Source organism: Leucopleurus acutus, assembly GCF_964270905.1.
Source record: "Leucopleurus acutus genome assembly, chromosome: 1".
Taxonomy (NCBI): Eukaryota; Metazoa; Chordata; class Mammalia; order Artiodactyla; family Delphinidae; genus Leucopleurus; species Leucopleurus acutus.
The window spans coordinates 161,352,585-161,368,618 of record NC_139142.1 but is presented as its reverse complement, the minus strand read 5'-3'; the positions used below and the strand labels follow the sequence as shown (position 1 = coordinate 161,368,618).

At 42.3% G+C, this 16,034-nt stretch overlaps 1 protein-coding gene across 3 annotated transcripts in view; it reads left to right on the top strand.

Annotated features, from left to right (window-relative positions):
* SV2B (synaptic vesicle glycoprotein 2B) overlaps nucleotides 1-16,034 on the top strand; it is a gene marked incomplete at its 3' end in the record, with an annotated part of 76,636 nt that overhangs the window by 39,271 nt on the left and 21,331 nt on the right. For all 3 annotated transcript variants that reach the window (XM_082836152.1, XM_082836154.1, XM_082836153.1), the window contains 4 exons: nucleotides 2,975-3,108; nucleotides 4,544-4,633; nucleotides 10,539-10,649; nucleotides 11,445-11,533. In XM_082836152.1, coding sequence (XP_082692278.1) covers nucleotides 2,975-3,108; nucleotides 4,544-4,633; nucleotides 10,539-10,649; nucleotides 11,445-11,533 — 424 coding nt within the window. The remainder of the gene's footprint in view (nucleotides 1-2,974; nucleotides 3,109-4,543; nucleotides 4,634-10,538; nucleotides 10,650-11,444; nucleotides 11,534-16,034) is intronic.

The following is a 16,034-nucleotide window of genomic DNA, read 5'->3' as shown; positions in this document are numbered from 1 at the left end:
CCAGCCTCTTGGATGATTAGGCTTAATTGAAACAGGCTTTAACTTGAGGGCAACCCATCCTAGAAATATGGCGGACTAGAGTCACAGTGCAACAGGAGTGATTATTCATTTTAAACCTCATTTTACCAGGACCAGATGTTCTGTCCACAGTGAACAGAGACATTTGATGATATTTCCCAACAGACCTAAGACATTAATCCTCTAAAAACCCCTCCACTCAGCAGGGACAAATGCAAGGGTGATCCGGAAAGGAGACTTGATGTTTGTACGTAGCTTGTGCAAACCATTTAACTGGTTTTGCAGGAATGAAGTGATGGGAGGTCTTGGCACCAGGAATCTGGGTGACTGAGTCATTGAGAAAGAAAGTTACAAACCTCAGAATGTTTTTCTGGGAACTCATGGGCATAGCCCCCCCAAAATGGATATATTATGGAAGATTAATTCCCACTGTAGTCAGCAGCACCAGCTGTTTGAGAAATCCTGATGGAGAAAAGTAGGGCAAGCTAAAAGATCAGTGACCAGAACAATCCCTGTCTCCAAATTAATAGTAGTCTTATATATTTGGAAGCAGTTCACTGTTTAATTTTAATTGATTTAAGGCCCCAAAGGTGTGCCTAATGAATGTGATAAGTGCAGATTACTAAAATCACCATAAAAACCAGAGAGGCATGAGGGAAGAATGGATTTTGGATAATTTGCATATATTTTCATTAAGAAAAAAAATATCTCTGAGGCGGAATACTTTCTAAACATACCTGCTTCTGCCCTTCTTCTCTTGTTACCCACCTGAGTTTGACTGCTACGTAGCTTTGGTCAGCTTTATTTCTGATTACACCAGAGTGGTTTTTGGACATGAGCTGAGGATGTGGAAATCTTACTATGGTTTTGCCTTCTTCTTTCTGTTGTCACTCCCAAGAGAGGAAAGACTTCTTAATTAAAATTAAAATGAACAAAGAGGGACTTCCCTGGTGGAGCAGTGGTTAAGAATCCGCCTGCCAATGCAGGGGACACGGGTTCGAGACCTGGTCCAGGAAGATCCCACATGCCTCGGAACAGCTAAACCCGTGCATCACAACTACTGAGCCCACACGCCGCAACTACTGAAGCCCATGCGCCTAGAGCCCCTTCTCCGCAACAAGAGAAGCCACCGCAATGAGAAACCCATGCACCGCAACGAAGAGCCGCCCCCGCTCACCGCAACTAGAGAAAGCCCGTGCGCAGCAACGAAGACCCAAAGCAGCCAAAAATAAATAAATAAATTTATAAAAGAAAAAACTCCTGTGAGATGGAAGGAGAACAGGACAGGCTGTGCAAAAAAGAGATTTGATTGTGATTGAGAATGTTGGATGTATTATGTGTATTATGTTCTGTGGCCATTGTGTAAAAGCGGCCACAGCCCCATGTTTTTTTCACCTGGGATTCCCTCCGGCCAGTCATTCCATTGTGCAAATAGAGTAAGAAATATCTGCAGAAACAGCAGATATTGGTTAGGAGTCCCCTGCAAGTAGAACAAATTGAACCGCGATGGTAAGAGAGAATTCAAGACATAAACTGCCCACCTCCGGAGTTGGCCATATAGTATATTTTCAAGTAAATGGAATAGAGATTTTAGAGCTGAATAATGTTCACCGTCTGAACTTTAGAAATCAATATATTTATTTATAAAGTTTGGTCTTTTTCAGAAATGCTGTTGGAATTGTCTTCAGAGATCGTTTTGAGTGACATGAGAGAACCAGTCTATTTCATAACCTTGGCTTTAAAAGAAAATAATCCTTTTGCTGATATTCATCTATTTTACTCAACATCTTTGGCACTAACTGTCATGTAACTATTTCAAAACAAATCAAATCTACCCTCAAAGCAGGTGAATTACTTTTGGTTGCCAGGAGCCTTCACACACAGCAAATCTGTGGAAGTACCATTACCTGCCTTCTACAGCTGTGAAAACCCACCAACATAACAATAACGATGTGAGAAAGCCAGGATTTGAACTCTGATCTACGTGACTGCAAAAGTCCAGGCACTTTTCACTGTGTTATCGTCCTTTGCAAGAGGAAAATTTGCTTCTTACGAAGATATTTGAAGGAATGTTTTATAGATCCTGAAGGCAATTTTGGAAAATGAATTTTAGAAATGTTTTGAATAATGAAAGCTGAGTAGGAGCTATTCACCTCTCCATTTCAATGATGGTAGAATTCATTTGAATGTAGAAGCTCAGTTTCTTTAAAAAAAATTAGTATTATCACTGACAGTTTTTTCAAAGTGTGGTCCTGAACCCTGTGCATTGGAATCACCTAGAGCTGGTATTGCCCTTTGACTTAGGTAAGACTAATGCCCCATCAAAACCCTGGGTCACGTAAGGCCTTGCTCTGGCTTTCCTCCAGCTGTACCTCTTCCCATGAGGCAACGTGCGTCCCTAAGGCCACAATCCCACTCCATCCAGATCATGCTCTGGCTACTCAGGACCTAGGACTCCCCACTAAACTCAAGGGATCATGAGAAGGACACCCACTCTTACTACGGTGGTGTGTGTGGTGTGACCACACGTGTTGGCATGAGGCCCCTCATTCTACAGGAGGGGCTGGTCGGGGGACAGAAGGGGGTCCTGTAAAGGTGGGTCTTGGGCAGGTCAGGGCTTGGCCTTCCAGTTCCTTATTTGTTGAGCAGGAGGATGGAACATCTGTTATCTAACAGTTTAACTGAAATTTTAATGAATATATAGAAATATGGGATGGTGCCTCTATTTGTACTCCTACCCAAGGCCCCATAAGTGTCAGGCCAGGCCTGCCTCTGGGGTTGACAAGATGCAGATTCCCAGCGCCTTTCAGAATCAGAGGCTTTGGGGGCACAGCCGGGGAGTCTGCATGTTAACCTGCTCCCCAGGTGATGCTCTTGTGCCCCATGGTTTGAAAGCCGGTTCTTGAAGGTCACTCTAAGACCGTGTGTCAGAGATCCTCTGACTGCTTCTTCACAGGCTGGGGCTTCAGCATGGGCACCAATTACCACTTCCACAGCTGGAGAGTGTTTGTCATCGTCTGCGCTCTGCCCTGCACTGTGTCCATGGTGGCCCTGAAGTTCATGCCAGAGAGCCCGAGGTTTCTGCTAGAGGTGAGTCAGCACCCCCAACCCGTGTGAGGGCAATGGAACAGCGACAGGAGCTAGCCCTGCTGCTCCAGCCCCTTGGTCTCATGTTGGCTGACCTGGCCCATCATTAAATCCATCGTGATGGTTGCACGCCTGGGATTCAAGGACAGCCAGAGCCGGAGGGACTCAGGAGCTCACTGAGCACAGAGCAGCAGCACTGTTCCCGGAGGCTGGGTGGAGCTGGAGGGGGCTCTGCTGAGGATGCTTCTGGCACCCACACTCCCCAGAGGCTCTTCAAAGCTGCATGCAGTTTTTCCATGTTACGGCTGTGAGCTGGGTTGTAAATCTGTCACTGCTCCCAAGCCCTTCAAGACTCTTGGCTTTGCAGGACCTCTCTCCTCCAGAAAGCTGCTCCCGGGGTCCTGTGAGGTTCCCAGCTTGGTGGTGGTGGTGGTGAGGCTCTCGTGCTTGCGGTGGTCAGACAGGCAGGGCTGGTGGAGGGGCGATAGGACTTGAAGGCTCTTACAGCCCCAATTCTCAGAGTCTACTTATAAGCCTCCTTCTAGCTTTCTGCAGACTGACCCTCCTTGTTGAATTTCTTCTTTCATCCCATTGATCAGGTTCCAGATGCAGCAAAAAGTTTTTTTATCCATGCTTATCTCAAAAGCTACCCTTCATTGTGTATGAGTTTCCTAGGGCTGCTCTAACAAAGGCACACAAACCGAGGGGCTCATAGTAAGAGAAATTTATTGTCTCACAGGTCTGTTGGCTAAAAGTCCCCAACCAAGGTGTTGGCAGGGCCACACTCCCTTGGAAGCCCTTAGGGCAAGCTTTACGTGCCTCTTTCAACTTCCGGTGGGTTGCTTGCATTTTTTGGCATTCCTTGGCTTGCCGCTGTTTCACTCCAGTCTCTGCCTTTGTCACCACACGGTGTTCTCTCTATGTGTCTCTGGGTCTTCACATGGGCTTCTTATAGTGACACCAGTCATGTTGGATTAGGGGTGCACCCTACCCCAGTATGACCTCACCTTAATTAATTACATCTGCAGCAACCCTGCTTCCAAATAAGGTCACATTCTGGGGTACTGGCAGCTAGAACTTCAACATACTTTTAGGGTTGGGGACACAGTTCAACCCATCACATGTTGTGTCTTTGCTTTGTCCTGCCAGGGAGGAACATGGCTCCCACCCTGCAGTCTATTCAACCTTAACCTACGAGTAGTTACTCACAGCCTATAATGATAATAGTACCCAGCATTTACACCTTGAAGGTACAACCTTACTATCCTTCCAAGATGGGCTGCGACAGAAACTTGTCCTAGTCTTTCACAAGCCCTAGATAGTAACACATCCATGGCCAATCGCCTCAGACTTGGGTATCAGCACCTGTTGGGCTTGTAGGGTTTTCCACCCCTAATCAGCAAAAGACTGTTCACGTCTCTCTCCTTGGTTTTACCAGATGGGCAAACACGATGAAGCCTGGATGATTCTCAAGCACGTTCACGACACCAACATGAGGGCTAAGGGGGCCCCAGAGAAGGTGTTCACGGTGAGTGCCTGGTCACCTATGCCAACAGGAGGGGGCCTCTCCTCTTCACTGCTTTGGTTTGCTAAAAAATAATTTTATTATATAAGTGTATCCCAGAAAATTTGTCAAAAGGGGAATAAAGCCCCTGACATTCCTATTACTGCATCACAATTATTCTTTGCATTTTGATGGATACCTTCTTGGTACTGCTAAGTGTTCAAATATGGCAAAGGGAAAACCTAGCTATATTCATATGGGGATAACCATATGTACATATATTTACATATATCAATGCATATAGATTATTCAGGAGTACTTATAGGCGTTCTATATGTGTCTCATAGTATTCAGAATCATCCTTTTAACGGACATTAATATTAGAAACATTAACACAGTTTTCATAAACATGTCCCCAATGTTAGAGATGCATATGCCCTGCTTTATTACCTTGTTCCTGCAAATATTGCTGCAATGAACCTTTTCCTGCACATAGTTCCTTTCCTTTCATGTTCTGGGTTTGTTTTCTAAGAGTAGACTCCTAGAAATAAAATGAGTGCCTCAAACAGCACGAGTATTTTTATAGCTCTTGAGATGCATTGCAAGTTACATTTCAGTAGGGTTGCAATGATCTGTGATACCTCCAATGATAGGATACCTGTTTCTCAGCATCCTTACCAGCATTGGCTGTTAGCCTGGATTTTCTTTCTCACTAGTTTAAAAAGTGAAAAACTAGCCAATGGCAGTTTCCACGGGGAGGTCCTGTTAGTTACCATGAACTGTGCTCTTCCCACAGAGCTGTGGCCAACCACGAGGAATACCCACGGCAGGGTCCCTGTGCACCTGTCTGCATGACCCCCTTTTAGACCAACTCCAAATCCATTTCTTCAAGGAAGCCTTCCTGAGTTAACTCCCGCCTACTCCAACTCACTGCTTTTGCTTCTTTGGCTTCCGTAATTTGAGTCTGGAGTAAAACACTTTTTCTTGTTAACCTGTTACTTGAAACCCCTGATTCTCAGGCAGGACCCCATAGCAGCTAAGAGTCTACAACCTGAAGCCAGACCAGTCTGGGTCCAAATCCTGATTTTAACATGTTCTAGCTGTGTGGCCTTAGGCAAGGTACTGTCTGTGCCTTATTTTCTTCATTGGGAAAAGAGGGATAACAATGTCTATGAATAGAGTTATAGTAAGGATTAAAATCAAGCACCTAAACTGTGCCTGGCTTAGAGTAAATACTACATAGATATTAACTATTATCCAAATATTTTATATCATATTTTTAAATAAATAAACTCAAATAATAGATTTTATAGAAAGTTGTCCAGTGGAATATTTCCCCAATTCCAACACTCCTAAAATTATCTAAAATATGGGACCAGTCCTTTTATCACAAACATTTATTAAGAAGCACCATTAACAATATTTATAGACTTTCTGGTTGGATAAACGAAATGTAATTGAAAATAGAACTTTTAGCTAGTTCGTTTTCTTAATCCTTCCTCAATTAACTTTCTTATTAAAAATTTCCCACACTTAAAAAAAAAAGGAAGAAGAAGCACAATTAGCAGAGCTACTCCAAATGAAAGATGATAAGGGAACTGGTGGTTCTCCCAACCTCCCATCCCCGCCGCTCCCTGTGATGGGTTTTCATGCTGCAGCTGGACTGCAGGTCTGGACCCCAGATGCTAGCAGGAGCGCCCTGTCCCCTGGGGTCTGGGTATGCTTGGTTCAGTCCTGCCTCCCACCCCACCCATTCTATAGCCTTCTCTCCAAGCTCCTGCTTATTCCTAGGAGATGTTACTGAGTCTTTGGGTATAACCTCTGCTTTTAGTAGATTTCACCCTTTCTCAGGAAAAGGGAATTAAAAAGGTCACGGGCTCAGTATTTCCAAACTGACTTGATGATCATAGTAATTTTGTAGAAGAGGATGACTGGATGGGCCAGGAAAAAAAAAAGAAAAGGGGGCTTCCCTGGTGGCGCGGTGGTTGGGAGTCCGCCAGTCGATGCGGGGGACGCGGGTTCGTGCCCCGGTCTGGGAGGATCCCGCGTGTCGCGGGGCGGCTGGGCCCGTGCGCCATGGCCGCTGAGTCTGGGCGTCCGGAGCCTGTGCTCCGCGACGGGAGAGGCCACAGTGAGAGGCCCGCGTACCGAAAAAAAACAAAAAAAAAGAAAGAAAAGAAAAGAAAAACAGCCTGAAAGTGTTCCTGACCTCAGACAGCTGGGCAGTGGCTGGAGTCAGGAGTGATACTCAGCCCTGACGAATGGGGTCGTCTGCTAGGATCCTGTGCGCGCCCCTCTGTAGACGGTACTCACAGTAAACATGCTCAGGGGCCTGGAGGAAGAGCTTCGGGTAGGCCAGGCTCTTAGTGTTCATGGTGAGCCCTGAATGTGGCCCTCCTCATATCCACCTTGGAGCTGATGGGGTTCAGGACATGATACCCCAAGATATGGCACCTCAGCATATTGAATATCGGAAGCTGAAGGAGCTTGAGAAAACAGCAGAAGTAGAAATGTCACTCTGACCTCCCCCTGCTCCCCCTTCTTCCCTGAAACAGGCCATAAATCTCCCATATGGCTTCTTTCCTCCGGGCACCAGGAGGAAAGAAGACATTGTTCTCAGCAGAGATGGGGAACTTAGGGCCAAGAAGGCCGTATCAACAAACCTTGTTAAACTAACCCTTATCGTCCTAATTACTTCTTCACCATTTCTTCACCCTAGCCCAAATCCCTTTGTCTTGTCAGTTCTTCACAAATTTACTGTTTCTACAAGGTATAAAAACTTCCTGGGCTGGTCACTTCTTCGGGGCTTCATTCTCTCGTGAAGGCTCCTACGGACCTGTAAAAATTCAGTAAAATGTGGATGCTTTCCTCCTGTTAATCTCTCTTTGCCAGTTTAACTTCCAGACCCAGCCAGGGAGCCTAAGAGGGTAGAGGAATACTTTCCCTTCCCCTACAGAGCCCTGGCTTTCACCAGCCCGTCGCTACCTCACAAGCTTCTGAACAGCCCCCTGGCAGGTGTCCACTGGGTGGGTTGAAGTATTCCCCTGAGAACCCATGCTCTGCAAGGCTGGGATGAGCACAGACCACACAGACTGTATTCTACTTTAGACTGAAGCAAAGCCAAGTATCCCAGTTAATTGTAACTTACAGTAATTATGCTTTGCAAGTTGTCAACACGCCCACTCCCAGATCCCCAGGGAATAGGGTGTTATTTTCCCCAGGAGCAAAGCAAAGGCAACATTTGTATTTCCTTCCCCTCTCCCCCACCCACACCTCAGGCACGTGGGATCTTAGTTCCCTGACCAGGGATTGAACCCGCGCCGCCTGTGGTGCAAGCACAGAGTCTTAACCACTGGACCTCCGGGAAGTCCCATTTAGTGAGATTCTTAACGTGCTTCCTGACTTGGGGTCAACCTTCTCCTCGGCCTCTTTCGGCTGCAGCTGGGTCCTTGGTCTCCCTGGGATACCTAATAACACAAAGACCAGTTCCAGCCAAGAGTCACACTGGAGGGCCTGCTGCGTTCTCTCTCCTGTGTCCCTGGGTGGGCCTGGGCAGAAGAGCATTTGCAAAGGCCACACACCCAGGAATGGCAGGACCAGCCCGGGAGGCTCTGGCATGCTTATATACCTGTGATTTTTAGGAAGAGCACCTATGCTTTTACCAGGTTCTCAAAAGGGTATCCGGCCCTCCCGAGAGAAGAACCACTGTTTTCAGTGTTTAGAAAAACAAAGCTGAGCCCTCCTAGGCTCAGGGCTTGAGAATTAAAGAAGCAATTGTCCCTAATTCAGGAACTGTATTTCCCCCTGTGGATATCCAGCCTCATCTCTCTCTCTGTCTCCTCACATTCTCAGTCCCTTGGCTGAAGAAAGAGATGGAGACATTTACGACTAAAGCCTTTTCTCCCTAGAAAGAAAGGTTTGTTGGAGGAGGTGATAGAAACTGGTTTTGAATTTTTTGAGTACACTCTTCTATTTTGCTCTGAATTGGTCTGCATGCACGGACCTTGATAACTTGGCTAAGAGTTTGTGTGGTCAGGAATCTCCTTAACATGATGGTTAGTTATAGAATGCAGTGGTTGTCTTAAACATTGATTAAACTGAAAATCGCTGTCTTAATGAGTCAGGATTGCTCCCTGGGGCTACCTGCTGACATTGGACAAATAACACTTTCCGGGGCCCTTGGGGGAGCCCTGAGATATACAGCCTTATTTCCATTCCCTATCTCTTTGATTTCCTCCAGGAAAACCAGGGGTAGCAAGGAAGACATAATTTCTCTCTCTTTCTAAAAATTAAGGTATAATTGACAGATAACATTATATTAGTTGCAGGTGCACCACATAATGATTCAGTTATTTGTATACATTGCAAAATGATCACCACAATAAGTCTCATTACCGTCTGTCACCACACATTTACAAACATTTTTTTTCTTGTGATGAGGACTTTTAAGATTTACTTTCTTAGCAACTTTCAAGTAATGAATACTGTATTATTAACTATAGTCACCATGCTCTATGTTACATCCCCATGCCTTATTTTATAACTGAAAATTTGTACCTTTGATGCCTTTCTCCTATTTTATCCACCCATAACCCCTCTACCCTCTGGGAACCACCAGTCTGTTCTCTGTATCTATGAGCTTGGTTTTCTGTTTCTGTTTTGTTTTGTTTGTTTGTTTGATTCCAAATATAAGTGGGATCATAAAGTATTTGTCTTTCTCTGTCTGACTTATTTCACTTACATAATGCCCTCGATGTCCATCCATGTTGTCGCAAATGGCAAGATTTTTTTTTAAATTTTTTGTGGCTGGGTAGTATTCCATTGTGTGTGTGTTTGCATGGGTGGGTGTGTATCACATTGTTATCCATTCACCTGTTGATGGCCACTTAGGTTGTTTCCATATCTCCACTTTTATAAATAATACTGCACTGAACATGGGAATGCAGATATCTTTTCGAGTTAGTGTTTTCATTTCCTTTGGATAAATACCCAGAAGTGGAATTGCTGGATCATATGGTAGTTCCATTTTTAATTTTGGGGGGAACCTCTATACTACTTCCCATAGTGGCTGCACCAATTTACACCCCCACCAACAACGCAGAAGGATTTCCTTTTCCCCACATCCTTGTCAACACTTGTTATTTCTTGTCTTTTTGTTAATAACCATTCTAGCAGGTGTGAGGCGATATCTCATTGTAGTTTTGATTTGCATTTTCCTGATGATTAGTGATGTTGAGCATTTTTTTCACGTACCTGTTGGCCATCTGTATGTCTTCTTTGGAAAACTGTCTATTCAGATCCTCTGTCCATTTTTTAATTGGATCTTTTTGTTTTGTTTTTTTTGCTATTGAGTTGCATGAGTTCTTTTTATATTTTGGATATTAGTCTCTTATCAGATACATGATTTGCAAGTATCTTCTCCCATTCAGTAAGTTGCCTTTTCATTTCGTTGATGATTTCCTTTGCTGTGCGGAAGGAGGACATAATGTCTTTTATTCTGCTGTGTTTTAAAAATGTCTTGCATAGCAAACCCCCTTTCCTAACACACACACACAAACACACACACACACTGTTGCCTATATGGGTTCTAGACTTCTGTGATGTTAATATCCATTAAGGATAGACTTGTGGATTTTAAGGTGGAGTCAACTCTACTATGGGCAAATCAGATATAAACAGGAATTCAGTGTATTTCCCAAAGCCATAATTGAGTGAAAAAACTCTGATTCATTTTGTCTGCAGTGGGACATAGCCACCTGAGAAAGATCCCTAAGAGATGCTATGTACAATTTTGGCTAAGAATTACTGAACTGTAGGGTCACCGAAAGCTCCTCTAGCCCTAAGTAAGTTAATAAAGTCAGTTACGTTAAACTAAAAATTGAAAAGTCAAAGTGGGGTTAAGATTCTCTAGCCAATCTTTGCTTTACAGGTTTCCAACATTAAAACTCCCAAGCAAATGGATGAATTCATTGAGATCCAAAGTTCAACAGGGACTTGGTACCAGCGCTGGCTAGTCAGATTCAAGACCACTTTCAAGCAGGTACAGCTGGGGACCTCGGGTTGTTGAGAGGGAGGCTCTGTGGAAATCTGTAATGTCAGTGGATGAAGAATAGAGATCCTGAACACCCCCATCAGCCCAAGACAGTGTGGTGGGCAGGAAGCTACCTTGGATAGGGACTTTTGGGTCCTAGCCCATGCTTACCTGTGAGCCCTTGAGCCACAAACTATAAACCTTCGTTTCTTTCCTTTGTTCTTCCTTCCCAAGGCAGAGATTTTGAATGTAGGTGCAATGTCTAGTCTGAGTAAAAACCTTTCTCTCTAGCACCTTCTCATTAAATAATCCATAGGAAGAAAGGAGTGGGTTAAAGAAATGACCCCTTTGAGATTTGTTGGTGATTTCTGAGAAAGTCTTCTTGAAGGGCAAGGCTCCTGTGAGGTGAATCAACTATTGAACACTGAGGCAGTCAATGGCCAGAGTCTCCTGAGCCTGGATAACCTTCCTGGTGTAAAAGGTGGTTCAATGTTTGGAATATCACCCATTCCCACTGGCGGGGAGCAGAACTCACTGCTCAAGGCTATTCACTGCCTTGACATCTCCACTCCGTGTGCTTTTTGTCACATGCATGGAGCATTGTTGTGTTCCCAGGTGCTACAGGACGGTTAGAAGTTGAGACCAGCCAGTAAGAAGAGAAGAGGCTTTCCTTGTTATTTGAGCAGAATTGCTGCCTCTGGAAACGAATGGGTTCCTAGGCAATTTAATAGAAAATATTAAAAATGAGCTCTTCCAAGTCACAAGTTTCTGCCTTTAACAACCCATCTCTTCTGTGTGTTATAGGTCTGGGAAAATGCTCTGTACTGTGTGATGGGGCCCTACAGGATGAACACACTGATTCTGGCCGTGGTCTGGTTCACCATGGCTTTAAGGTAAGCTCTGTCTTCCTTAAGTTCATTAATTTCCTCGTGCTTCAGGTGCCTCATCTATACACTGAGGGTTACAGTTGGTTCTAACTTACAGAGTCTGTGTCAGATTGGATGATTTTGGCTCTAAGTAACAGGCAACCAACTCTAGTGGCTTCTACAACTAGGAAATTTCTGATCCTTTTTAAAAAATTTTGTATTTTATTAAAAAAATATTTTTATTATTATTCTTTTACATCTTTATTAGAGTATAATTGCTTTACATTGTTGTGTTAGTTGCTGCTGTATAACAAAGTGAATCAGCTATACATATACATATATCCCCATATCTCCTCCCTCTTGCGTCTCCCTCCCACACTCCCTATCCCACCCCTCTAGGTGGTCACGAAGCACCGAGCTGATCTCCCTGTGCTATGCGGCTGCTTCCCACTAGCTATCTATTTTATGTTTGGTAGTGCATATATGTCAACGCCACTCTCTCACTTCATCCCAGCTTTACCCTTCCCCCTCTCTGTGTCCTCAAGTATATTCCCTACATCTCTGTCTATTACTATCATGCCCCTAGGTTCTTCAGAACCTTTTTTTTTTTTTTTTTAGATTCCATATATATGTGTTAGCATACACTATTTGTTTTTCTCTTTCTGACTTACTTCACTCTGTAGGACAGACTCTAGGTCCATCCACTTCACTACAAATAACTCAATTTCGTTTCATTTTATGGCTGAGTAATATTCCATTGTATATATGTGCCACATCTTCTTTATCCATTCATCTGTCGATGGACACTTAGGTTGCTTCCATGTCCTGGCTATTGTAAATAGTGCCGCAATGAGCATTGTGGTACATGACTCTTTTTGAATTATGGTTTACTCAGGGTATATGCCCAGGAGTGGGATTGCTGGGTCGTATGGTAGTTCTATTTTTAGTTTTCTAAGGAACCTCCATACTGTTCTCCATAGTGGCTGCATCAATTTATATTCCCACCAACAATGCAAGAGGGTTCCCTTTTCTCCACACCCTCTCCAGCATTTATTGTTTGTAGAATTTTTGATGATGGTCATTCTGACTGGTGTGAGGTGATACCTCATTGTGGTTTTGATGTGCATTTCTCTAATGATTAGTGATGTTGAGCAGCTTTTCATGTGTTTGTTGGCAATCTGTATGTCTTCTTTGGAGAAATGTCTATTTAGGTCTTCTGCCCATTTTTGGATTGGGTTGTTTGTTTTCTTGATATTGAGCTATATGAGCTGCTTGTATATTTTGAAGATTAATCCTTTGTCAGTTGCTTCATTTGCAAATATTTTCTACCATTCTGAGTGTTGTCTTAAGTTTCATTAGGTACCATTTGTTTATTTTTGTTTTCATTTCCATTTCTCCAGGAGGTGGGTCAAAAAGGATCTTGCTGTGATTTATGTCATAGAGTGTTCTGCCTATGTTTTCCTCTAAGAGTTTGATAGTGTCTGGCCTTACATTTAGGTCTTTAATCCATTTGGAGTTTATTTTTGTGTATTGTGTTAGGAAGTGTTCTAATTTCATTCTTTTACATGTAACTGTCCAGTTTCCCCAGCACCACTTAATGAAGAGGTTGTCTTTTCTCCACTGTATATTCTTGTCTCCTTTATCAAAGATAAGGTGACCATATGTGTGTGGGTTTATCTCTGGTCTTTCTATCCTGTTCCATTGATCTATATTTCTGTTTTTATACCAGTACCATACTGTCTTGTAGCTTTGTACTATAGTCTGAAGTCTGGGAGCCTGATTCCTCCAGCTCCATTTCTCTTTCTCAAGATTGCTTTGGCTATTCAGGGTCTTTTGTGTCTCCATACAAATTGTGAAATTTTTTGTTCTAGTTCTGTGAAAAATGCCGTTGGTAGTTTGATAGGGATTGCATTGAATCTGTATATTGCTTTGGGTAGTATAGTCATTTTCATAATGTTGATTCTTCCAATCCAAGAACATGGTATATCTCTCCATCTGTTGGCATCATCTTTAATTTCTTTCATCAGTGTCTTATAGTTTCCTGCATAGAGGTCTTTTGTCTCCTTAGGTAGGTTTATTCCTAGGTATTTTATTCTTTTTGTTGCAGTGGTAAATGGGAGTGATTCCTTAATTTCTCTTTCAGATGTTTCATCATTAGTGTATAGGAATGCACGAGATTTCTGTGCATTAATTTTGTATCCTGCAACTTTACCAAATTCACTGATTAGCTCTAGTAGTTTTCTGGGAGCATCTTTAGAATTCTCTGTGTATAATATCGTGTCATCTGCAAACAGGACAGTTATACGTTTTCTTTTCCAATTTGGATTCCTTTTATTTCTTTTTCGGCTCTGATTGCTGTGGCTAAAACTTCCAAAACTATGTTGAATAATAGTAGTGAGAGTGGGCAAACTTGTCTTGTTCCTGATCTTAGTGGAAATGGTTTCAGTTTTTCACCATTGAGAACGATGTTGGCTGTGGGTTTGTCATATATGGCCTTTATTATGTTGAGGTAAGTTCCCTCTATGCCTACTTTCTGGAGAGTTTTTATCATAAATGGGTGTTGAATTTTTCAAAAGCTTTTTCTGCATCTACTGAGAGGATCATATGGTTTTTATCCTTCAATTTTGTTAATATGGTGTATCACGTTGATTGATTTACGTATATTGAAGAATCCTTGCATTCCTGGGATAAACACCACTTGATCATGGTGTATGATCCTTTTAATGTGCTGTTGGATTCTGTTTGCTGGTATTTCATTGAGGATTTTTGCATCTATGTTCATAAGTGATATTGGCTTGTAGTATTCTTTTTTTGTGACATCTTTGTCTGGTTTTGGTTTCAGGGTGATGGTGGCCTTGTAGAATGACTGTTCTTCCTTCTGCTATATTTTGGAAGAGTTTGAGAATGATAGGTGTTAGTTCTTGTCTAAATGTTTGATAGAATTTGCGTGTGAAGCCATCTGGTCCAGGGCTTTTGTTTGTTGGAAGATTTTTATTCACAGTTTCAATTTCAGTGCTTGTGATTTTTCTGTTTCTATTTTCTATTTCTTCCTGGTTCAGTCTCAGAAGGTTGTGCTTTTCTAAGAATTTGTCCATTTCTTCCAGGTTGTCCATTTTATTGGCATATAGTTGCTTGTAGTAATCTCTAATGATCCTTTGTATTTCTGCAGTGTCAGTTTTTACTTCTCCTTTTTCATTTCTAATTTTGTTGATTTGAGTCTTCTCCCTTTTTTTCTTGATGATTCTGGCTAATGGTTTATCAATTTTGTTTAACTTCTCAAAACCAGCTTTTAGTTTTATTGATCTTTTCTATCATTTCCTTCATTTCTTTTTCATTAATTTCTGATCTGATCTTTATGATTTCTTTCCTTCTGCTAACTTTGGGTTTTGTTTGTTCTTCTTTCTCTAGTTCCTTTAGGTGTAAGGTTAGATTGTTTATTTGAGATTTTTCTTGTTTCTTGAGGTAGGATGTATAGCTATAAACTTCCCACTTCATCTTGTCTATCTTCGTTCCCTGAAGTTTTCAAATATAATCTCTTCAAATATTTTCTCGGGTCCTTTCTCTCTCTCCTCTCCTTCTGGGACCCGTATAATGTGAATGTTTTTGTGTTTCATATTGTTCCAGAGGTCTCTTAGGCTGTCTTACTTCTTTTCATTATTTTTTCTTTATTCTGTTCCACAGCAGTGAATTCCACCATTCTGTCTGCCAGGTCACTTATCCGTTCTTCTGCCTCAGTTATTCTGCTACTGATTCCTTCTAGTGTAGTTTTCATTTCAGTTATTGTATTGTTCATCTCTATTTGTTTTTTGTTTAATTCTCGGTCTTTGTTAAACATTTCTTGCATCTTCCCGATCTTTGCCTCCCTTCTTTTTCTGAGTCCTGGATCATCTTCACTATCATTATTCTGAATTCTTTTTCTGGAAGGTTGCCTATCTCCACTTCATTTAGTTGTATTTTTGGGGTTTTATCTTGTTCCTTCATCTAGTACATAGCCCTATGCCTTTTCATCTTGTCTATCTTTCTGTGAATGTGGTTTTTGTTCCACAGGCTACAGGATTATAGTTCTTCTTGCTTTTGCTGTCTGCCCTCCCGCATCCCATAGGTTTTGGATCATCGTGTTTTCATTGTCATTTGTCTCTAGGTAGTTTTTGATTTCCTCTTTGATTTCTTCAGTGATCTCTTGGTAATTTAGTACTGTATTGTTTAGCCTCCATGTGTTCGTGTTTTTTACGTTTTTCCCCTGTAATTGATTTCTAATCTCATAGTGTTGTGGTCAGAAAAGATGCTTGATATGATTTCAATTTTCTTAATTTACTGAGGCTTGATTTGTGACCCAAGATGTGATCTATCCTCGAGAATGTTCCATGCGCACTTGAGAAGATAGTGTAATTTGCTGTTTTTGGATGGAATGTCCTATAAATATCAATTAAATCTCTGGTCTATTGTGTCATTTAAAGCTTGTGTTTCCTTAGTAATTTTCTGTTTGGATGATCTGTCCATTGGTGTAAGTGAGATGTTAAAGTCCCTG